Source organism: Dendroctonus ponderosae, unplaced genomic scaffold (genome assembly GCF_020466585.1).
Source record: "Dendroctonus ponderosae isolate FM_Combo_2020 unplaced genomic scaffold, Dpon_F_20191213v2 Dpon_F_20191213_1, whole genome shotgun sequence".
Lineage (NCBI taxonomy): Eukaryota > Metazoa > Arthropoda > Insecta > Coleoptera > Curculionidae > Dendroctonus > Dendroctonus ponderosae.
In genome coordinates this window covers 4,478,712-4,503,507 of record NW_026017110.1, presented here as the reverse complement: position 1 = coordinate 4,503,507, position 24,796 = coordinate 4,478,712, and the positions used below count along the sequence as shown (strand labels likewise).

Genomic DNA, 24,796 nt, shown 5'->3' with positions numbered 1-24,796 from the left:
ACTGAATTGCAAGATTTTGTTTAGTACTACTTAGTTTTTTTTTATAATTTTCCAAATAATTTATTATCGATTGCAGATTTGCTTGATAGTAGAACCGTCTTAACAATTTCAAAAAGTCAACGTTTCCTTTGCTTGTTTCGCTTAATTTCAATATTTTGCTTAGTTCTTCTTAGTTTTTCTTCATAATTCTTTAAGTGATTTATTGTGGTTTCAATCACTCGTACCCAATTACTGCCACTTCTTCTGTCCTAATGTTTAAACAAAGTCTATAGTTTATCCTTTTGTTAATTGGATCGTCTCACTAACTCAAAAAGTCAATGTTTCTGTCACAAACAGAAAAACCAATATAAAACTTTGCGTGAACAAAGGTAAGTTGTTTAAACTAAGTACCCAAAAAGCTAATCCGAATCCGCCCATCCGCTTCGGAAACAGCTGACCATAGAGCTACACGCAAATACAAATACCAATGAACAGCCGCCACTAAAGGACTTGAAAACGCCCATCAATCATCATACAATCTCATTACAACCCACCTCTATATTCCCATGTGCATTTGGGTGGAGTGGTGGGGCGCAGCGCTACCTGTAGAACCCATATGGGTCCCATGGGCCCACTATATATCACTATTCGCCCAACGCCCGTTCGGTAATCGTCGTCGAGTTTTCAGTGTTGGAGTGAGTCGCGTTTGTACCTCGTGAGTATGGAGAACCACGACATTTGTAAAATCATCGTTCTGGAGTCGAGCAAAGGCCGCCAGATCCAGGCCAAGCAACAGGGTAATTTTCTGGATAGACTCTCGCGCCACAAAAAGTCAGTGTCGATTAGAAAGTGTCTTTTTGGGCAAGCCGATCCCGAGGACACCAGGAGGCTGCTGGATGATCAGTACCAGTTGGATCAGAAGCGATTTCTCAGCAAGTTTGGCTTTGACGTGGAGACCATCGAGTATTTGGAGAGGAGCAAGAATGATGAGAGCGTCAATAGGGAGAACGACAGAAATGGGCAGAATCGGGAAGCGAAAGTGTTGAGTGGAAAGGCGAACAGCTTGAGCAGGAAAATCCTGAAAGCCCGAAGGAAAGTGATGTTTAGTAAGGACCAAGCGGGGCAAAGTCAGCAATTTATTACTGGTAAGTTGAGCTTCAGAGCTTTAAACACATAATTATATTTGAAATTGCAAAATCTCAGTTTGGTTCTAAAGGTTGAAAACCTGAACTCTCTCTACATCAGCTGCTGGATTATAATCGATCGACCGTTTTTGGGTATATCTTTAAACCACCCTGTATATTGGTTGATTGCCTTCCAGTAGGAAAATTTGGTAAATGCGGCAACCTGTAAAATTGCAGCTATGCATGGAAATTGTTAGAGAAAATGTTGAATATAGAACCATCTGCACTTCCTTGCCACACCAACAGAACTGTTTGCATTTGATTTTCAATAATTTTCGTCCATTTTAGTGCCGTTCCTGTACCCACTTTTAATGATTCTCAACAAGTTCGAATGAAAATAAGCTTATCTTTGAGTGCATGATACCATGAAATATGGGTACAATGGTCTAATAACATTTTAACGACGAGGACAAACATAATGGGTCTTGGGTTTTATGCTACTTATGGCCTGTTTTGTCCACATAGGTCATTATGTGTTCGTAATGTCTCCAGTGGCTAATCGCCTATTTAGGCAGGTATATTTCTAGTTGCTAAATTGCATTTGGCTAATCTGTTTGGTAGTCAGAAGAACTGAAGTGACTTCCGATAGTTTTCGAAACTTACATGAAATCCAGTTGAACCGAAAGGTTCATCATTAACGAAAGCTCCGGTAGCTTTGAAATGTTCTCTTGCGAAACGATCTAATCGCCTTTCAAACAACAACCAATTAACTACTAAATCGCTTACCACGAACACGTTTTTCTATTTCTGGAGGTTCATTATGTGCAAATTATATTGTAGTTGTACTCAAACTGTACTTCGGAAAATGTGCTTTGCATTTTTGATATTACCCCGTCGTTGCGAAACACGTGAGAGAAACGAAACCCTTTATAGCGAAAAAGAAACCCTTTATAGCTCGAAAAAAGGGCAAACATGGAATTGGGAGGCCTTATATGGTTCGATCTTATTGAAATTTTGATGTAAAACTCCACTTAGCTGGCAAGCAAAGCTTAAAATCCCATTATTTCCTGAAAGATGCGTCAGATGTTAGGTGAATTTTATGCAGAAAGCAGATGCCCGCTTACGGCACAAAACAGATGTTGAACGTGTATCCTTCCTGAGATATTTTCCAATTCAAGAGCCGTTTATAGTAATTGGTCTTTTCAGTTTTCCTGCTTCCAGTGAAATGTATTCAATCCAAACTAAATCTCCCGTGAAAAAGAAATAAGTATTTGAAAATGGCGTTCAAAGAACCATCAAAGTCAAATATTAAACATAAAAATAAATATAATCAAGTATTAATTAATGTGATGCATATTAACTGCGGTGGTTCTAACAGTAGTTGTTTCTAACGTTAAAGCTTTTGGTCAAATTTTAGTAGTTTTTCAGCACTTAAATCAGACTTTCATATATATAGAGTGCAAAGGTGGTTGCTTGTTCTAATCAACCAAGTTGCAGATTTTTTTCCATTGATTCATCTAAATCTTTTCTATACCCAGTGACTCGTTTAGGCAGGAATACTGAAAAAAGGGTTCAAAGAAAGTTCACTAACCATCAGCTTTCATTATAAATCACGCACTAATCGGACGACTCTTAATTACGGTAGGTCTAGACAGGTTCAAACTTGGTACTTTCGCTTGTTTTAACTTGTCTAGAAGTTCGCCATGGGGATTACAATGATTCACAGGTTTGCGTCATCCAACAATATTGGTCGAAACAGGCCATCAATTCGATTTCTTGGACGGTTCAATCATCTAGAAGGACTTCGTTTTTGAAAAAAAAACTATTTGAGGGTTGCTTGATTTCGACCCAAAATGCTTCTTCAGCAGCATATTTGTGTTCACGTTAGGGCATGAGAGATTTTAAAACTCATCAAAATTAAGTTGGCTTATTTGCTTAAATTCGCATCTAAATCACATTAAACCACTGTAATTAAACATATTTACTTTGCTGCTTATCCTAATGACTTTATTGGCCAATGATGGTAGCTTCGAACATTTGTATATCGACAACGGGTTCATTTCCTGCATCAAGAATAAAAATTACAGATGAATTGAATCTCTTTGTAGCATATATTTATAATGGTTCACATCATGGTCTAGATTTCGGACGAAAATAAAATTGATTTTAGTGTTAGTTGGTGAGTACCGATTTTTCAACGGGTTTTTTATAAAGGCTTTAAATATTCAGTCTAAGTTCTGTACTAAGTACTTGAGCTAAACGAAAATTTACAGGATTTGATGAAAAATTCGTTCAGCAGCCAAAGCTAATTTTTCGGAAAACAAGCAATTTCTTGCTGACTTTTTTTGGGATTTCTGGTCTCAATGATTCCTTCATTTTAATGCCTTTAGATGAGAATATTCGAAAATACGTAAAAGTACATTTATTCACTCTTAAAGTTCGATTGTTTCAGAATTATTCCAAAATGTATAGTGTTTTCATCTTCTTTCTACTACTTTTCTTTAAATGTCTTTTAGAGTCGTTTATTTCAAGCCGAAATAAGCGAAAATTGTCTCAAAACTCACTAAGATTGCTTGGCTCAGAATGGTTTTTTTTCTGTAATTTAAGTCTTGGCTGCTTTTTGCGTAAACATTTGGTGTTCGTATTCAAAGCTGCACTTTCACTTTTAATTTTCTGAAAATCGCCTGGAGTCCTGGACATAAATGCTTCACAGAACATTGAAAAATGTTTCCTCCAGTTGAAATTCTTGTTGAATTTTGATGAATATTTTTTAATAATTCTGGATTTGTAGATAATGCGAGTAAACAATTCTCAAAGATTCACTTAAATGGAATGGAAGATTTTCAGCATTTTAATTTTCAAATGTATTCTTGGTCAGTTTCTGATATCTGTGTCTAGACTACAAAAAATTAACCACATAATGCGTCACCAACAGTCAACTTTTTATTTTAATTGTTCTCAGGTTTGTCTGTCGTATTTTGCTCGAACTTTTCGAAATCTCCCACCAGATTCTAATTCGAATGAATAAATAAAATACACGTTCCAATATGCGTGCTTGAAACATGCATGCTTGTCTAGACGCTTAAATGGTTGAACAATCAATGTACACCAAATTTGGTGAAATGTTAATGAGATTAGATAATTTCAACCGCTTGGGTATGATGATGATCAAATTGCAAATACACTAATGATCAAAGGCGATTTTTGACCAAACGGTTCAGTGTTGAGTTTGGGAAACCGTTGCAAAACCGTCCAAGTTCAATGACATTATTTATTTTAATGCATGACCAAGAGGTAAACAATTTGTGCATCGCAATGATAAATTACCGGGGCAATTGTGACAATTCGCGTGCCCTTTTGTTAACAAAATCGGTAGTTTTATCAGTAACCAACAATGCAAGTACCGCAAGGTCGAAGACCCAACACGAAAACCACGACAAATCCACAAAATAATCATTGTTTTCTAATTATTTTCTCGATTAGTTAGTTGGCCAGCTATCCACAAAGCAGACAGTCATTGGCCTTTATGAACAATTTTGCTATTCCCGGAATGTTGTTAATTTGTTATGCAACATTAACAATTAACCTCCGTGGCTACAGGATATTCAAACTGCTTAGTAGCACATATTCTTTTTTCTAAAGCGTTTTTTTTAACTGAAATTTATTGCCGCCTGAGCCTGTAAACTAGATTTACCTTCTAATCTTAAAGTCACACGCAATAAACTTAAGACAAAATTGTATTTTGGGTGCTTTGCACTCAGCTTAACAACCGGCAGACTTAATTTGTAAAAGTTCCGCAGTTCCTGTCTTCACCAACACGGAAATAAGTCCCGTTAATGTGCTAATTTCCATAATTTATTTAGATAAATTATTACTGAAAGATCCAACGGCCCAATAATACTTGCGCTTTCCAATGCCGAAGCTTGATTTTCTTTTCTAATTTAAAACTGTTTAAACTACGTTCCCAATTAATGCCAGCCAGCTTTAGATCCTTAATTAAAGGTGAACGCATAAATATTTACCACGGTTTAATAGCAACGTTGAAAGATTGGTGAATTTTGCAATAATTAGTACATCCTGTCTAAGCTTTCAGGTCTATTTTGGCATGGCTATTTGCGGCCTTTGTAACATACGAAAACTTAGCTTTATCGGTTGTCTGGCATTCCAAAACACGCTTGATAAAAGCTTGCTAAAAACCGCTTAAATTTCAAGAATTTTATTTACCAGGCTCAGGGTAGATTTTGCTAGTTTGCTAGGTATTTACATGATTTTTAACCCGAAATTTAGTCATGATTTGCTATTTTTAATTGAATTTTAACGATTTAATCTATACCTCTAGTTTTTTAGGGGTTTCTACCTTCCAGCGATTACCGAATATTTTAAAAATTATTTGCAAGATATTACTGGAGCTTTTAGAGGTATAAATTAAAATTAATTCTAAATAGTCTATGAACTCTAAGCAAAGACAATTTAGTTGATTTCTAGCTTGATGACTTTATTGTTGAAAAACCTCAAATTAATGTACATTGGCTTTGATGCAAAAACAATGTAATCACATAGCCTGGTTTAATAAAAGTTTATGGTTCCTTTTCTTCGAATTTATTGCAAAATGCATTTGAAATACAAAACAGTGCTTTTGGGTGTGTGTGTTTTAATGCAACTTTTATTTTTATATAAAAACACAACTTATTGGTAACGATAATGAAATTATTAGGCCACTAATAAAAAGCCCTAAAAGTCAGTGGCGTGCCACAATTTAAAATAGTATAGTAGTATATTTCCACTCGACCATAGGAATGCCACCAAAAGCACAAAAGTCTCTAAAATTCTCACAAAACTGAAGGAGAAAGTATTGAAATCCCTCTTCAAAAAAAGGTGGAAAAATTGAAATAAACCCTTTTCAAATGTACAAAAAACTATCTTGTACCAACAACATTTGCAGTCTTTTACTGCAGCATAGAAAGGAAAACTTGATTAAATACAAAAACGCCTTTTACCTTCACCGTTAAAAATAAACTCTGATTACTACTTCAGTTATGTAAAGGTTAAAACTGCCCACAGAGCATCGACATGGCGTGGCAAATAATCAATAAAAAACCGAAGATTGGGTTAGATTTTTGTTTACCAAATGTAAAAACTCCCGTCTGAACACATGGAATGCTAATTGATGTGCAAAAGCCCCATCATTGCTCATGCGGGTGATAATTTCAAATTTAAACATGGATTTGACGAAAAATTGTCCTTCCATTGGCAATCAATTGCTGTTAACGGCGACTTATCAGTTCGATAACTTGCAAAACACTGATTAAAAAGTTTACATTTCAACAGGAATGCAAACAAGCCAAGATTTATGAAATGAGTAGAAATATGGTTTCATGCCTTATTTGGTTACGTTCCCATCGAAAAAAATACATACACTACCTGTCGTTTTGTTTATTTAATATTTATTATCGGAAACCCATTGTGTATTGAAGCATGTAAACGTCGTTATTGTAAAAACGAGTCATCTGTAGTTTAGACGATTTTTTCTGATCGTGCCCAATGGCATTGAGGAGCGTTCTGAACTACTCTCTACTACTACCTTGTCATAGGAACCGGCCAGTTCTAGTTCACTAAGTTAATAAACCAAGAGCGACCACTTTTTAAATAAACTTTTAAGGTCGAATTTTCTCTTAATAAATGCTACTTTATGTGTATATTCCTTTCAATTGTCGCTTCAATTGGTTTTCAGCTCCCCAAGCTAGGAACTGATTCAAAACCCAAACAAATCCATCATGCGTCCTTTCTACGGTTTTTTGTTTGAGTACTGGCTGCCTTGAACGCAATCGACCCTTTCTTTCAATACATTCTGAACCAATTTATTGCAGGTTAAAGTCCTTTCTATTCTTGGAACCCTTGGCCAGTAAATATTGTAAGAATGATTCATCTTAAGGATCCCTTACGCATTGTCGCTGCTTTACCTGTTGGGTTCCAATCTGGTTGGCTTCGAATTCTCACGACGATCTCGTGACTAATCCGTTATGCATTTTCGCGCCCAATAATTTGGCGGGAAGTCTTTTAAAACTTTCATTTTCTTCATTTTTTCGTCCATTACTCGGTGTGACTGATTGCATGGTCAAACAGTTCCATTTGCGTATTAACCCCTTTTCCACGCTGTTCACAACGCATAAAAGTAGCAACATTTTCGACTGACCACGAATACAATTGAAATTTTTCGAAATTCCCATGGAAATAAAATATTATGCAGTCATATATCGAGCATTTTCACTTCTCTCACGTGAATCCTCAGACCGTGACTTTGTGGTGGTGATTTTTATCTGATATAGATAGGGTTTTATTGCGTGTGGCAGACCTTGACGGACCTGCAAAATGCATCAAGTTACTCCCTTGTTTTCATGAGACACTACAAGAAACAAAAGAGTATTTTTTGGGGGGCCGTGACCGAAACCGCAAAGCTCCGAGAAGTTTGCGTCAATAAGGAAGAGATTTATTTTCAATGTTCGTCTCTTATCTCAGAACATATGGCTCGTGCCTGGCAAATTGCCTATTTTTATATAACTGCGAAAAATATCCAATTTCATGTCGCACGTGTACGTTTCGTTAATACTAATGGCTTTCTTTGCTTGCAGATTTCTACTACTCAAAGAAGGGTAGCGCTTTGGAGAAGAAGTTTGGCACCTTGCAGCAACCGAACAACGCGCAATGTTCCAAAGAGAATTGTTAGACAAATTTCTCACAATTCATCCATTCATTGATTATGTAAGACTGTATATAACTAAATTATTTCATACGGCCCAAAGCCAAAGTACAGTTGCCTATTGTACATTGGAACTTATTAGCTAGTTTAGTTTTACAGGCTCTGAGAAAAAAACCGCTTTGTTATAGAAAAAACAGCCTTGTTATTTTCCCTTTCTGTTGATTTATGTGCATTTTATTCCGTAGAACTGTTAAAACATCATCTGTATGCAACAAGTTGTTTTTCGTGTCTTTCAATATAAAACTTTTTTAGTAGACAAAATAGTCCAAATTTGCGGTGTTTATGAATTTTGTACTTTGTTAAACCTGTATTTTTAGGTATTTATTGTTTCTTGCTGCTTAATGTATACGCTGTACTGAACAAACCTATTGTTGAATCTGATATCTCTGCTAGCAATAGATTCTAGTCTGTTATTGTATATAACGTGTATATAATATAGCTTTTGTACAACTAGACCTATAAAGGAAAATTGCAAATATATTTTATTTTTTGGAACGAATTTTGGTCCTTTTATTTGCCTATTATAGTTTGTCCCGTTTACTGTTGTGTTTCTTTGCAGATGTTTAGCAGTTTCATTTTTCTTTGATTGGCCTTTATTGTTTCATGCGTTCAAAAACCTCTTAAATTAGGAAATTATTTTGGTTCAGGTAGGCGCAGTTTTGGCTCATTCTGAGTAAAAAAATATGCCATTTAAATGGGTGGCGAATTAAAAAAGCTTTCAATACTAAACATTTTTAAGACTAAAATTATAATTTTTACACAACAAGTATTTTTTTATTTAATTTTCATTACGGCTTTTCTACTTTGTGCTTCTTTTCCTTTGCAGATTTTTAGCAGTTTCAGGTTTCTATGATTGGTTGTTCTATTGTTTCTTGCGCTGCGAAAATTATTTCTAGGACATTCATTATTTTGGAGAAGTTTTGTTTTTGTTTATCATCTGATCTGATTTAAATCTACCATTTAACTTGACAATTGAAGAAAGTTTGCAAAACAAAATATTTTAAAATTTGTAAAATTAAGTTTAACAAAACAATTCGAAAATTTTAATGTTTTTCCGTTACTTTTTATATTATTATATTGCTACGCATTTTCTACTTTCTTCTTTGCAAATTTTTACCAGATTCAGTTTTCTATTATTGTGGATGATGATTTCTCCTTGCGTTGAGAAGTCTTTAATTAGTAAATAATTTTGCGTCATTTTTGATTCGTTCTGAGTGATCTAATTTACCATTTAAATGGGCTGACGATTTTGACGAAAACGTTTACAATTTTAGATTAATAAAAGTTTAGACAACAATTGAAAGATTAGAACGTTTCTCCTTAATATTTTTATTAAGCCTTTGTGCTTCTTTGCAGATTTTTAAGCAGTTCCAGTTTTCTACGATTAGATGCTTTATTGTTTCTTGTGCCGAGATAAGTCTTCAATTAGTCAGTTATTTTGGGTTACTTTTGGCTCATTCTGAGTAAAATAATTTACCATTAGAATGAGTCAACAATTTGAAAACAACATTTTMYGTTTTACAGTCATAAACATTTTTAGGCAACAATTCGAAAATTAGAATGATTCTCATWATTTTTTCATTACACCATTTTCTGGTTTGTAAATTTTTAGCAGTTTCAGTTTTCTATGATCGATCTTTAATGATCATGCGTTGGAAAACATCGGAAATTAATTTGGGTCATTCTTTGGTTCCCTCTGACGGAAAGAATTTCGTATTTAAAAAACATGTCCAAGTCTAAAAAAAATAATTTTTACATAACAATTCACAACTTATAATGTTTACCATTTATTTTTTATTCTGTGCCTATATTGAGTATCACAATAATAAATTCACTCCTGCATAACTTTGAGGGATTTTGCTAATGAATTTCACACCAGTTAATGCTAATAAGTAGTGATACATTTTTGGTGGATTGTTCGAGAACACTGAGGATTGAAAAATGCATGGAAAATCCTTGTCCCATAAAAATATGTAAGTATTTCCTTGGGCATAAGTTGACAAAGTAGGTCCTACTCAATAATTATATACTTTACATTAAAAAAAAAAATTAGAACGTGCCTTAAAACAACTCCCAATAGTACAAAGCAGACTTTTCAGCAACTTGCTTAGTTTAGAAATTTCCGTCCATAAAACAGGAACGAATAAAGTCCAAATTAAGATAACTAGCAGTAAAATAAACTTCATAACAAAAATAAAGATATGGAAGTCACAAAAAAAATCTCTAGAAAAATGAAAAATAGTCTGCTGAAGCCCCTTTTTGAACCTAAAAAACCCTTGGACAATGTTGTTCAAAACATCAGTTTATCGGTAAAATTTAACGGTTTCGACAACGAAACCTACAATTAAAAATGCTTCAATAAATAAACGACATTCTTTGCATGTTTAGCGTTTTTCACACTGAAAAACGACAAACTGATCCATAAGTTAGTACGAGTACACGTACGTATAGAGACTATAGAGTACAAAATTTAATATCCTGCTACATTTGTGTATCGCATTATCAAAATAGTTTTACGAGAAATTCTGCTATAGAAATCAAGCCGAGGACCCTACCAAAAGATAGATATTTCCGGTCGAAAATGACTACATACATGGCAACATTTTTCTTTGGCTAATAATTAAAAACTAATCTGCGGAATTTTGACCAAATCATGTAGACCAAATATTTCTCACGTTTCTGGCTTCGAGAAGTAGGACTATTTCTTCGAAAGTAGGACGATAAATTGTAAAAAACAAAAACACCTACCGAAAATGCTATAATTTAATACCTTAGAATCGTTAGCCATTTTGAGGGTTTGCTTTAGGCAAAACTAGGAAACAATTTCTGCACTTTACTAAGCAGATTGTTATTCAAGGTTTTGATAGGATTTCGAGTTGGAAATTTGGGTGTTCGAAACAATATCTTTGTATCTTTAAGTCTTGTTCCTGTTCCGATCAAACCACCTCTAAAGATGTAATAAACTCGTGCTTCAAAAACGTTAGAAGAAAATTCTTGCCCACGAGGTTCAAAGATCCGTCGTCTCGTTTGAAAAGTTCAACTTTACAGATAATCTCACATAATTCAAACAAAATCGGAAAGCATTATATGAAGAATATGAAAAAAATGATGGGCGAGAATAAAATAGAAACCTCCATTATGCAATTTACGATTATTTGAATTCTGCACGAAACAAGCTTTGAGATGCTGACTTGCAACAGAACATATATTTCCAAATCCCTCAGAATATCAGGTAGGATATAAATTACATTAATAAGCAAACATCTAGAATGTTAATTTGAATGTTTTTTTTCTACTGATGAAACTTTTCCTCAGCAGCACTTTACTTTGATTTGATTGAAAGTAAGAGAAAAACGAGAAGCTTTCAAATGCGTATTCCGCAGATAAGTTTGAAGAAATTTGGCTGCAATTAAATGGTAAATGTATCAGTTCCTTCAGACTGCTCCGACCATGCTTTTGGCGGGCTTTAAAGCTTAAAAAACACCCTTCACACCGAACAGCTGATTCTTGGGTACCTTGAGAACCTACCAAGTGTCTGAACACCTGTCCTTTAAATGCCACTCTCCGAACGAAATACAACTGTTCATCGTTCCACCCAAGCCCCAGCAACCATTTAAAGTTTAAAAATCCCTTTCAGAGGGTGTTTTTGCTGAAAATCTGGGTGCAAGATGAATTTTATCCCGTGGTTTAATAGAGCATATACGGATTTCTTTGCACTGAACTTGAACAATTAACATTTAGAGAGATGCAAAGGAAACAAAACGTGTTACCGATATATCAGATTTCCGTAGGTGGCAAACGGATGAGTGTTACAAGGTAAAAATGCAACCCAATACAGGGTGTGTTCCAAATTTAAAACAGAAGGTAATAGGGGAGATACCCGATCTGACCATCTGGCTGGATCCAATCGTTGATGGATCGGACCAAAGATGCAGTCTGATGAGATTCATATGCCTTCGAATATTCACATGGAAAATGATTTAGGACCTTTTGGCCCACGCTTCCTGTCAAATGGCAGAGGGTGGGTTTTGGGCGCGTAGATAAACATTCGTAATAGTTTYACCAAATGTTCTTGCTAGCCGGAGCGAGAGATAAAAATKTCCWRGRCAACTAGCTGATTAATTATAGCCCATTTCACTCACACAAATATTATACAAATCGCCAAGGTTTAATAATAGCAAACAACGGGAAAACTGTAGGATTSACACGCAACAGCATTCAAAATTGCGAAAATTGTTTGAAAAGAAGAATGCAGAATTCTACGCTATCCATGTGCCTTTAAAAGAGAAAATAAAATCGTTTAAAATATTGGTTTATCTTTCATTGAAAAAGTATCATCAGCATCAAAAAATAGTTTGGATTAATGTATGTAAGAAAGGCAATTGTTGAACTCAAAGAGCAAGTAGCAACTTCCAACAGAAACATTTGATTGAGCATTACTAAATATTATTTTCAACCTTTTCTCACTTGTTTTCTCTCAGGCTTGTGGATCAAAAATCCCCAAATTAAACAAAGTCAAAAATCAYTTTCKTTCAAGTACTGKTAAGTGGAAKTTTTGCTAAAAATGCCCCAAAAATGTGTGTTTTAAAGGAAACAATAACAAACGTTGTGCGTGAAATGATCTAGTTTTTCAATGGCYGTATCAATTGAATTAAATAATTATYTCGCCGGAAGGATTTTTTAAATCTAATTCRCTCTTTAAWAAATCAATAAAAAAAWATGTGCAACAGCTTGAGTGTCCTGAAAATTCCTTTAAAAAGTTAATTTCATTCCTAACATTATATTGAAACTGATAGCTTCAAAAATCCAGGCTTTCAATTMAATTTTTTCCYTAATTTCACTTTCAGAATTTCYCAAAATCACCACGATTTTAGAGACTCGAAAATATATAGGATAAGGAYAAAAGTTACRAAAATGGTTGTCGCGGAGTCAATTTCGTTTCTTAATGTSAAAARAWCTTAGAAAAAGTGAAAATATAATCAAATAATAWAAACAGGAAAATCTGTTTGTAAATAGGATCAATCTAGTTGAGGTTCTACTTCTATMCAGGGTGATTCAAAATTGGCGACATTCCTTTTAAGGGGTAATAGGGGCTCTCTTGGAAGGTACGAGAAAAATATTAAAACATTTTTTTCAATAATTTCTAGAATATATCAACAGTTGAAAATCGAACTTCAACTTTGTTATTAAGCATTATTTTGAAAGTATTTCATGTTTAATTGGAAGCATATTGGAATACTTAAGTATTCAAAAAGAAAAATTACCATCTTTGCTTCAAATTCTGAAAATTTTTGATATTCCAAAAGTTCTCTTCTACAATTTTTTGATGAAAAGTCAAAGCGGCAATGATGTTTTTTGTCATTAACAGATATTTACAGATGGATAGCCCTTGTCAATAATAACAATAATTTGTCAAACTGTGACTTACTGTGAATTTCCTTTCACGAATTTGCGGATATACGATTAGTTCAGAGGAACAAGTATTGGACATAGTTGCAGCAGAGCCTTCCAGGGGCACTCAGAACATTGTACAACCACTGACACTTTCCCAGGCACCAAATAAATACCGGCTACATTCCTACCACGTATGTAAGATCACATTAAACCAATGGATTACTGAACACCGGTATAAATTGAGCAGGATTTAATTAACTGAATAAGAGAAGCTGCTCGAGAAGAGTATAATAAGGTGATTACACAGGCACTTGTTTCGAGTTACAGACTCAAATGTATGTTTTTGGAATTTGTAAACAAATTAATAATTCTAGGTTATGAGTTTCGAAATAGGTTCCGTCATTCAACGGTTCCTGTTGAATTTATCGTTTATCCTTGTCTATCTTATTGTCACTTTCTTTATTTATCCATGGTTACCGGAGTTTTAAATAATTACGAAGCAACAGGTATTTACGTAATGTTAATTATGCAGATTACCTTGAAAAACATTGTTGCCGTTTTCCTAATATATTTTTTTTGGCAAGTTTCTCAGTTTTTAATAGCAATTAATTCATTTTACTATATTTTCTGTACTCCTAAAACACCACCAGACAATACCTCCAGAGGAATGACGTCAATTCTGAATCACCCTGTATTGTAATAGTTGATGTGAGGAGATTCTGCCTTTTCATAAGACAAAAGTTTTGAGGCGAAGTACCCAACCAAACAGTTTTCCATATGAAACTATGTTTTTTGAAGCAAAATGTTCCATAAGCCGAAAAAGAGAAAATAAGATTTAGCAATTTACATCTTATTATTATGGAAAAGTGAGAAAAATTATTCCCACGTTTCCACTATAAAGCTGGAGGAATTGTATTATCAGAGAATGTTTTTAGAATCAACCCTTGATTCTGAAACTAAAAATATTGAGTATTGATCGAATTGCAATTGAAAGGAACTCAACAGTTTTTTGAAGGTGTGCACATAAGATTTTGCAGGCAATTTTAGGAGATTTTTCAAGACTTTATAAACTTACTTTGGTCTAATCCTGAATCGGAATCTTTTAAAATCGGGACCCTTTAAACAATTCCTTTTAATACGGTTGAATGCCACGGTCACACGACTTCACAACATTTTGACTTCATAGTCTCGATTAAAATTTGAAATTTTTGCAAGTTAAAATTGTCTGCAAATTTTCATTTCTATCCCCTATACACCCCTTGAAAAAGTTGTTGAGCTTTCATTCATTGTATTTTGTATGTAATAATCAGTCCTGATGTGATAGCAAATGCGAGGGTGTATTGTCTAAATAGGGAAAAATAAAACCCTTTCAAGCTGCGGTTTGATTAGTCGACGGGAAAAAACCCGATTGATTGAAACTGCACGACAGTCATTATTATTTTGAAACTACAACCGACAATTACAGTGGCAGCTGATTTTCAAACTACAAAGCGTGTTATGACATGGCATTATGCTGCCAATAATTGAATAATGGTCCGCGTGACCCCAATTCGTGGCTTACCAATTCACTTAATGATTAGCTAAACTAGTTTCTCTGATAATTATAGGGCTCAAAAGTCGAACATCTGCACTTTTGGATTCAATTATTACTAGTGAATTGTGGGTGGATGAATTGGCTGACTTTTTCATATAACATCGGCGCTCAAAAACTCAAAATAAAACATAGATATCAGATGTCCATCATGAGATCCGCATGTAAAACAAAGTCAAATCTCTTCGTATTTGCGCAAGGAAAAAGTAGCTTAGTTAACCACTGGAAGTGGTTTTTTGGTTGAAAAGCTTCGACCTCAAGGAGTTGGAAAAGACGGCTTGAAATCCCGCTAAAAAATTGGCGGTCGATTTACACCTGTTCCTGCACTCTCGGGGCTTCTTATTCCGGCCTTTTGTCCATCGATAGGAAGTGCAGAACAGCTGCCCTTTCGAAATCACGTCTTGCTGGGACACGGTTTCTTTCGAAGAGAACTACCAGCTAACTTAACAGGATTTTCAATTTACCAACTAACGATTCATTCTGCAGATCTTCGAAATAAAACCATCACGATTATTCGCCTAACTCGCATTTTTTCAATCCCAATTTCACCGTCCAAAGGGCAAAAATATGGCAAAACCCAGAGGACAGGCAGGATTACTTATTGAAGCTATGCCTGAAAAAATCACAAAAAATCTTCACAGAAGCTTTTCGCGTAATAAAGAAAGCTTTCTTCTATGGTAGCACTCCGACTTTTTCCATCATGATTTGCAAGTGCATAGGAAGATGGGCACCTGCAGAGCTTTTATAGATGAGTGAATTAAATTTTGGGCGCGAAATTAGGAATGACCGTAACCCGACTGAAACCACATCGATTTTCTTCCCTCTGGATTTACAAGTGAAAATAATAAATCTGCATTCACAACTGTTGAAGTTATCTAACGAAAATCTCTATGCAAAAATGTTCAAGCGATTAAGGCCTCTTGTAATAACGGTCGGGTATTGTTTAGCGTATCAAGCCCAACGATCGGTTCACACAACAGTGATTTTTCCATAGTATTTGACTTTCATTTAAACAGTCAACTTTAGACTTGTTTCCTTCAGGCTCACTCTTAATTGTAAGAAGTCTAACGGCCTTTTCCTCAGGGGTTGATGCATATTTTAAGTAATCGAACAAACACTGAAAAGTTCGAAAAACATTCAGTACACATAAGAAATAGTTGGTCAATTTAACAACCTTCCGAAAAAAAACCGGTAACATCTAAACACTAATGCATTATACAGGGTGTCTATTTATTATTTGGGCCTTTGACTGAGGCTTCTTCGTTGAAAATGTGCCAAAGGCGAACTGGAAGTATCCTGGAAAACGGTTTATCCAACTGCAATGAAACAAGAGGACATGATTTGATAAAAAATAGTGGCTGTGCAGTCAATTGCCTCTAAAAATTAATAAATGTAGTTAACAAAATAGGCCAGAGAAACATTTTGTGAAAAACTGCAAAAATGTATGCGCCACCCATGCATAAAATCTGCACTTCAAATTTAATTCATTAAAAAATATAGAGTTTATAATTCCAGCGCAAACCAGTTGAGGTCATTCAGAGGAAAACCGTCTTCAGGATTTATCTCCCAAGTCAACCTTTCAAATTTTAAGTAAAACCATAGCAAGCATTTCACCTAATTTATTTTCCCGATCAAAAATTGCATCACCCTGTAATAAAACTAATTAATTGTGTAAAAACACCAACTAAGCAGCTTGAATCGGCAACTGAAACTTCCGTCCATCTCTCTGACTTGGTCAGTTTACTTTCGATAAGTCATGCCTCCTAAAACCGAATTAAACATGAAGAAAAAGGGTCACTTTCCTAAAGTTTGCACCCATGAAACCGTGAAACCAAAGCAGGTGGTGTCTTGATTGAAAACGGTGGTACCGCACAAGATTTTTCCGTTCGTCACGCCGCTCTGATGCCTTTAACCAGTAAGAACAACTGTCTTAGGCCAAAAGGCCATTTATCGGTTCGGTTAACAATGTTTGTCTTGTCTGTAGTTTATGGTAGTTGCTAAATGAGATTGGGGTGGAAAATTGAAGGGCGGGCTAATTTCCTTACGTTCAATAATAGGGCTGGGAAGTGCTCATTACACTCTTGAATGAACCACCGGAGGAAACAAAAGTTGCTCTTGATTTTTAAAGCAACTAACGAAATCCGCACAAATTTCTTAATAAAAACAGGAAGTTCGTTAAGGAAACGATTTTTTGAAGCTGGAATATTTATTCGACATCCTAGCGTATATTCGACAAAATATAAAACGCCATTAAACAGCCATGGCCATGCTTAGCTTAGGATGAGGATTGTAGCCAACAATTTCAAAATCCTCTGCAGTAAAGTCCTCAATAGTTTCCACTTTCCTCTTGATTTGAAGCGTGGGGAAAGGCCTGGGTTCCCGTTCGATTTGCTCCTTTAGGGGCTCCACATGGTTTAAGTACACATGACTGTCCCCCAAACTGTGGATAAACTCCCCTGGCTAAAACCACCCAAATCAGCACTACTCAATTGGTGTTTGAAAGCGATTACCTGGAGATTGGTGATATGGGCGATCATGTAAGTGAGCAGGGCGTAGCTGGCAATGTTAAAAGGCACCCCCAGCCCCATATCGGCTGATCTTTGATACAATTGGCACGACAGTTCCCCATTAGCAACGTAAAACTGCACAAGACAATGACAGGGGGGCAAAGCCATTTCAGGAATGTCTACCGGGTTCCAAGCGCACATAATCATCCTTCTATCTGTGGGTTTGTTTCTGATTGTATTGATTACATGAGCCAGTTGGTCAATGCCTTTGTTTTTATAGTCAGCACGCATTCCTTTGTACTCGGCCCCAAAGTGCCTCCATTGAAACCCGTAGATTGGCCCCAAGTCGCCCTCCTCTCGGTCTTTAAGGCCCACGGAGTCCAGAAATTCCCTTGTGCTGTTGGCGTCCCAAATGTGCACGTTTTTGTCTTTCAGCTCGAAAGCATTGGTGCTGCCCCTGATGAACCAAAGCAGCTCCTCCACTACGGCTCTCCAGAAGACTCGCTTGGTGGTAAGCAGCGGGAAGATGTTGTCTCTTAAAGAGTATCTCATTTGAGCCCCAAATATTGAGTAGGTGCCCACACCCGTCCTGTCTGCCGTTTTAACCCCCTTTTCCAGTATGAGTTTAATGTGGTTTAGATACTGATGTTCCTCATGAGGCTTTGCAGCCCCATTAACTGCACATTTTTGTTTAACTTCTTCGCAGAGTAGGGGGGAGTCTCCCACGACATTATTACCGAGCCGGGAGCTATATATGAAAATATTTATGAATAATCCTACTCTATGGCGTTAGTTCAAGGTGTTTTAAAACCATTTGATCCATTTTTTGCAGGGATACAGACAATAGAGAAGTTCAGTCGACTAAATGGAAAAGCGGTTAAAATCAAATCACTTTTGACTCACCAGGACATTCTGGCAGCTCCTCAAGTTGCACAATGAAAACGTGGACACTTTGGAAATAATTAGAAGCACACACACTGTTCAAAAGAGATAGGAAAATAAAAAATTTAACAAGTTAATTATGTAAATAAACAAAATTAAAACTTTCAGGTTATGGCGTCGGTTTTTTTATGTTAACGGTTAAAGTGGCTGGCTTTAGTACAAGGGACCTTTCCTACTTGTGACGTCAGGGCATGTTATTGAAGCTATTTCCGATAAAATGCCAATTTAATCAAGCAGAAAAAATACGAAAAAAAAACAGACAAATTCTCGAAAGGATTATTTTTTGCTCTACTTTTATTTGCAAATTATTTAGTTTACTGTTACTTAGCTTTCCTGACGTTTTTTAAATTTGCCGTTTTTTTTTAATAAAAAAAATGCAAAAATACGGCACGTTAAGAGACTTTCCAGCCTCAAAAGTAAACGATGAATTTTGTCCGTGTTTTCTCATCTAACAGCAACGCAGGTTTCAAGCAGTAAGCAAGCTATTCATATAGAATGGGACTGGCAAAAGGTTGTGTATCAACAGTCTTTTTTAAAGCGAGTCGTATTAGGAAAAAGCGGATCAGCACTGCATCAAGCCAGAGATAAGGGAGAAATGGATCATTATTTAACATCATAGTAAGATGCGTTCTCAATGGTAAACTTTACTGGATCTGGGTATCTTGGTGTATGTGTTTAATATTCAAAAAGTATAATTGATCTTCAAATTGTTGCTAATAATCTTGTTTTTATTATGTCCTACTCAATTCCATCCAATCCACTGTCTAACAAGAGGCTGCTGAAATTAAAAACCTTTGCGTACTGGTTTTATGTATTTACTGTTGTACCAAAGAAATAATTACGTTTTCCTTTAAAACTTTTGCCTATATTGTGCGCTATAAATAAGCAATTAACGGTATTTTTGTGCCGATCAACAATCCCAAATTATATAACTTGTTGCGTTTTATTCTCTATATAGAATTGGTCAACTTTATGGTTATCATTCGCTCGCCATTGCGTCACTTTCTACTAAAAAACATATTTTTTGTGCGTCGTTGCAATGCCGGTCTAGTGCTGGAAACTAAACCAATATAAATAAATGATTATTTATGATTAATTTGCACATCTATTAGCTTAATTTGTTGAAAAACACAGCAAAAGCTTCCTCTAAGTGTCCTATCGGTTTCTCAATGTAATGGTGAAATTTCAATTTTGGTTTCTTCGTGAGCATCGCTTAAGTTTTCAAAATAAGGCAGATATAGGAGTACAGAGCTTTGAATATCTGAAACCCAAAAAGTGGTGAATTTTCCCGTAAATTACTATCATTTACTCACCTTGATTAGTAGATTTACTTGCACATTTGCGAATGAGTGCAGGGTCATGGCTAAAGGCTTCTGAGCTCTCATGCAGACCAATTGTAGAATTCTCAGGATTTTTGGAGAGTATGAGTGCCAGTCGCCTTTGAATATGCTTCCGGCAAGATTTTGACTCTGGAAGTTTGCAGTTGAGTTTTTTATTGTTGACGTTTGGCGAATGTCCGAGGAGTTGGCCTTTAAACGGCCGGAATATACACCATTATGTGGACGAAATTAGCTTAACGTAGCTTGAGATAGGCCTGGGTAACTCAATGAATTTTTAGGAATTTGCGCAGTAACTCAGTTCCGTTGCTGGGAAAATGTTGATGACTTTTTTAACTTCTGTTTAGATTTATTTTAAGGCCCATTTATTAATAATCTTTTTAAAATTTCTTCAAAATTTCAGAATTTTCCAGTTTTATCAAAGTTATTCTTTCCTCTAAATGCTCAATTTTCTAGTTTCACTTAAAAATGCTGACAATCTTAAGGTAATTTCCGCGAAAAATTATGAAATAAATTTCGAATATTTCCTCGCTTTGTAAAAAGTTTTAAAATCCCTATCCAGCTTCGAATTTGGAACAAAAATAAAATAATTTTCTATCAAAAAACGAACAGATTAAGTATTTGGAAATCTCGTCACTTCCATACCTCTGAATACTGTAGAATTTGTTAAAAAAACGTGTTTTTTTAGTCTTGACTGAACTTTTTTTGCTTTCCTTTCTACTCAAAAATGCTCTATTTTGTAGTTTCACTTAAAAATACTGACGATCTCGAGGTATTTTATACGAAAAATTACAAGATAAATTTATAGCTTTGTAAAAATTTTACAAAAACTTTTTTCAACGTCCAATTCGGGACAAGAACGCAAGTAAATTCCTCGGGTTTTTCCTCGAAAACCATTAAGGTTTTCTCCAAAACTAAAAGTTTTTAATCGAAAACGCAAAAAAACCATTATTTTCTGATGATTTTCTTCTTTTCTGACTAATGGGGTCTTTTCAGCCAAAAATGACAATTAATTTTGCCAGGAACTTCGCCTCATTCATAGGTTTGCAGGAAACTTTAGAAAACCCATTTCAGCTTCGAATTTGGCACAAAAACCAAATAATTTTATTCAGTTTTTTACAGAAGGAAATTAGGATTATCTTGAAAAAACGACCAGAGAGCACAGGTTTACAAACATTTTTTTGGAAAATTTGCCGCCCTCGTCACTCTGAAGATTTTTAAAGTTCCTTTACATTATCAGGCCATTCCAGTTTTAACAAAGTTTCTATTAAGCAATTCTTTTACTTCAAATAATGACAATGTTAAAATATTTCTGTGAAAAATTATAAGATACATTTTATTGGAACACTCGCCTCCTTAACCGCTTTGAAAAAATTTTTGGAAAACTTTTTGCAGCTTTGTATTATGGACAAAATCCTAATAATTATTTCTGGGCCTTTTTACAAGAACTTTCCCCGAACTGAAGAAGCGAAAGTTTATAATCATTTATTTGGAAAACTCTTGGAAACAGGAGTTTCCTCACTTTTAGGTCAATTTTTCTAAACAACACTGTTTCTAAACAAAAAAAAACAAAAGTTGTTTCTAAACAAAAAGTAGTAAAACTTTACTAAAAAAAAATGACTTATAACTCATAAACCGATGAGTTATAATCTGCCATGGCATATCGTTTTTCGCAGTAGAACAAGTTCCCAGATTTAAGTTAAATCGATTTTCTACCTTCAAAGTAGTAACTATTGAAGTTTTTTCCATAAGAAATGATGCAGGCAATTTTCAGTACACATCGTCCAAAACGAATTGTTACGTATTTTAAAGTATTTTTTTCAATTTTGACCAGAGCTTCTGCAAAAAATAAGGAAAACTTCCAAAATTGTAAGAGACAAATGAAGGAAGTTCGGAAGCAAATTTTTTTATAGAAACGAACGAATTTCGGGATTTAACAGAAGGGCTAAAACTGAATGTTTTTGTGGCTTTTTTACAGTATTGGTTCTCGATTAGTATTAAAAATTCATAATATTTGCTTGAAGAGAATCGTAAAATTTCTATTTGAATCGGTTAACTCGCATTTTTCACTGTAACATTTTTTCTGTAATTGTTCGCAATGTAAGTATCGCAATTTAATTTTTTAGTTTTCAACTCTCGATTATTTTTTTCATTTTTCGTCATATTTATTTGTTCACGTAGAACAATATGGGCGTTTTATGCAATATTTTTTGACGGTTGAAGATTATTATTCGCGTCGAATCTGAAAAGTAATCGCGAATTTCTATATATATTTTTAAAACGGGTTGCGATTGACCCAAACTAACTGTTTTTCTGTATGTAAGAATGACGACTTTCCAGCTCTTTTTCGAAATGTATGATGAATTTAGTAGGAGGTTTAATTTTTTATTCTAGCCGCAGTTTTTTTGCGTTTTTCTCAGCATTCCGGTGAAAACTCTTGTGGTTTCTTCAGGATTGAAGATCATTTCTTTTTATTGCTGTCTGTAAGTTATCAGTGCTATTGTTTACTACACTTAATAATCCAAAAACGCTCAGAATTTTACATTTTGGATTGTCTTGTTTTAACCAAATCATTTTTGATTTATCAGCTTGTAGGGAGTATTTTGTTATCGCATTAACCAAGATTCTTCCTCTCAATTTTCTCTAAACATTTAAACCTAATTACTGACATCATTATCCATTATTCCAACTTTCAAGTCGCTATCGGAGGTAAATGTTTTCTAAATAAGTCGCTATTTCAACCTATACCAACCTCAATGGAAATTGCGTGTGCAGCTTGATAGTTCAAAATTAGTTGCGTGATTAAAGTGATGAAGTAGCTGAATACTGTTACTTGTTGTAATGGAGGCAACTGAAATTTAATATATTTAGCTCATACCATGAAGGAGAATGTATCGTGACTTACCTTAAATATTTGGTAAGCTACTAGCGACAGTTGAAACGAAGATACCAAGAAATTTATCAAGGTGTACAACTTGATGCAGTTGTTGGTTCTTTTGACGAAACTGGAACCCAAGTTTGTAGAAACATAAAACGTCGTTGGCAAAAAAGATTTTCTAACTTCCCAGCGAAATCTAGTGGACTTACTCTATTATCTTTGAGTGTTCCTGTATCAGAAGTCTCAGTAAAACAAACTGAGCTTGTTCTTCATTAAGTTCATAAGCGTTTTCCATTTGCCTGCTGTATTTCGAAAAGTGTACGAAAAGGTGTTGTAGGATTTTCAATTTAGCGGCTATAAAGGTTAGAATGCTCAAATAAAAAGCTCCACAATGCACTATATATGAATACCCAAACCTAAAAAGCAAAATAATCAGTTGTCCCATTTGAGGTTTAACACACTCATTTCCATAGCGAGGCTTATTTCACTATTCTGCCATTGCCTAGAGATTGATAGTCAAATAGACGAATACTATTTACGCCACAATTACTGTTTACCCCCCTTAGGGCGGGTATTATAAAGGTCGGGTTGAACCTCCGGCTGACCAACCATCGGTTCACTTTCAACCAGCGGTTGACTTTATTTGTGTATTATAAAAACCATTGAGCCTTGGGTTCGTCAATTGGGACTTGACTTCATCGGCCAATCAAAATCACTGATTTCTTGTAAGTTCCGAGAGCTTGGCACCTGCATTTGAACATACTACTGATTTAAATCAGATTCTTCTTGGTTCTCCACTAAATTAATAATATAAAATCTTCTCTATGATTGTTACTCATAGCACTATTATTTTCTTGGGGCATTTCTTCTGCATCAAACTTTAAATTGGGGCCTAGAGTTGGACTTGGTTCATTCATGTTTTGCGCTATGTTATGCAATACTGCACATGCTATAATGAGCGATTTTGTTGTATCTAGAGATTCTCTCACATCAAAAGATAGGGTGATGGTGTCTTTTGAGGTACTCGGAATTTGTAGTTTTGTCCATCCTTACCTTGAAGATCACTTCAAATTAAGCACTCTCAGTGCAAATTTTCCTGAAGGGTCCATAAATTAAGACAAAAAACATTCACAAACTTTAAGGAAAATCACCATTTTCAGGATAAATTTCAAGCGGTGTTGCCAAACTGCGCAAAATGTTAATGAAAACTGTTTCCTTGGATACCTACCATGTAGATCTTTGAATATAAAACGAGGCACTAGCTACCAAGCTAACACAAACTGAATTAAGTGGTTCATTCATTTTGCAATAATACTTTTTATTCATTGTTACACACAAATAGGGTTGCCAAATCTCCGGTTTTTGACCGAAGTATTAGGTTTTCTTTCATGAGCTCAGGTCATAAATATTTTGTCAACCGGATTAAGATTTCTCCGGTTAAAAAGCAAATAGCTGCTAGGCTATACATTTTGTTATTTTTTAGTGGTGGATGAAAAAACAAATAAAGATGCATAGATGCATTGTGAGTAATCATGAACTAATCGACAATTATCGATCGTCGGTTAATAATAGCATCCTTTATTTTTGGTGTCGGGTGTCGGATCAGAGGATAATCTTCGTAACGTCCTATTTCGTCAGTCAATTACGGTAAATATAATTCTGTGTTTGTACATTTGAAAAACAATTTAAATATTCCTGTTTTATTTGCTGGACATTGCAATTTACATATTGCGCATAATGAAACATGGTTTAAAGTTATTAAATTTTAACGTGGAAAACTTAGTTTTAAAATTTTTTTAGTGAATTTTCTTTGAGCGCCAAAAATGTAAAGGATTTAAAACGATTTTTTGAATTTTTAGAATGTGAATACAGCCAACTTTTGCGGTATGTATCCACTAGAGGTGTGCTAAACGGTTATTTTTCTGTAACGGTTTACAACGTTTCAGTTCTCCTTGGCAATAGGTTTCAAAATGCGGATCCAAAAGGACCATGTTCTTTTTAAATTTTTCATTAAAAATGCAGAATGATAATGATAGTAGAAATAGTGATGATATATAATGATTTCCTTTAGAGTAACTACTTAAAATTACTCCTTAGAAGTAACTACTTAACGAACAAAAAACTGATAAGGAACTAGAGTGATTAAATAAAATATACGGTTTATATGCGAAAACGTTTAAAAATCTTATTTTCATTTAAAAATGAATTAACATTTAAGAATAAAATTGTTTACAGATGTTTTTTACTGATTCTAGTTCTTCGCGCGTTTATGATAGCACCCGCTTTA

General features: G+C 34.9%; 3 protein-coding genes across 3 annotated transcripts in view; 1 reads left to right on the top strand and 2 right to left on the bottom strand.

Annotated features, from left to right (window-relative positions):
* The first annotated feature begins 589 nt into the window (after positions 1 to 589).
* Positions 590 to 8,359, top strand: LOC109533542. Its single transcript, XM_048663434.1, has 2 exons — positions 590 to 1,124; positions 7,733 to 8,359. Exons 1-2 carry the CDS (start codon positions 701 to 703, stop codon positions 7,825 to 7,827), a joined length of 519 nt encoding a protein of 172 aa, XP_048519391.1. The 5' UTR covers positions 590 to 700; the 3' UTR covers positions 7,828 to 8,359.
* Positions 8,360 to 17,032: 8,673 nt separating this feature from the next.
* On the bottom strand, positions 17,033 to 18,456 carry LOC109540199 (thymidylate synthase). The gene is made up of 3 exons (XM_048663430.1): positions 18,256 to 18,456; positions 17,356 to 18,100; positions 17,033 to 17,305 (listed from the first exon to the last, which is right to left on the bottom strand). The coding sequence occupies exons 1-3, from the start codon at positions 18,261 to 18,263 to the stop codon at positions 17,096 to 17,098; spliced, it is 963 nt and encodes a 320-aa protein (XP_048519387.1). The 5' UTR covers positions 18,264 to 18,456; the 3' UTR covers positions 17,033 to 17,095.
* A 911-nt stretch (positions 18,457 to 19,367) lies between these two features.
* The window catches only part of LOC125503333, a 7,634-nt gene continuing 2,205 nt past the window's right edge, over positions 19,368 to 24,796 (bottom strand). Inside the window, exons 3-7 of the mRNA XM_048663427.1 lie at positions 22,719 to 22,925; positions 22,537 to 22,636; positions 22,384 to 22,482; positions 19,608 to 19,763; positions 19,368 to 19,555 (exon numbers count right to left, since the gene is read on the bottom strand). Coding sequence (XP_048519384.1) covers positions 19,508 to 19,555; positions 19,608 to 19,763; positions 22,384 to 22,482; positions 22,537 to 22,636; positions 22,719 to 22,925 — 610 coding nt within the window. The 3' untranslated portion in view covers positions 19,368 to 19,507. The remainder of the gene's footprint in view (positions 19,556 to 19,607; positions 19,764 to 22,383; positions 22,483 to 22,536; positions 22,637 to 22,718; positions 22,926 to 24,796) is intronic.

Excerpts from the sequence above, each read along its gene's own strand:
- LOC109533542 (XM_048663434.1), top strand. The coding sequence starts at position 701 with ATGGAGAACCACGACATTTGTAAAATCATCGTTCTGGAGTCGAGCAAA. Across the intron at positions 1,125-7,732 it reads AAGTCAGCAATTTATTACTG|ATTTCTACTACTCAAAGAAG; the intron begins GTAAGTTGAGCT and ends CTTTGCTTGCAG.
- LOC109540199 (XM_048663430.1), bottom strand. Across the intron at positions 17,306-17,355 it reads CCCATATCACCAATCTCCAG|CCAGGGGAGTTTATCCACAG; the intron begins GTAATCGCTTTC and ends GGGTGGTTTTAG.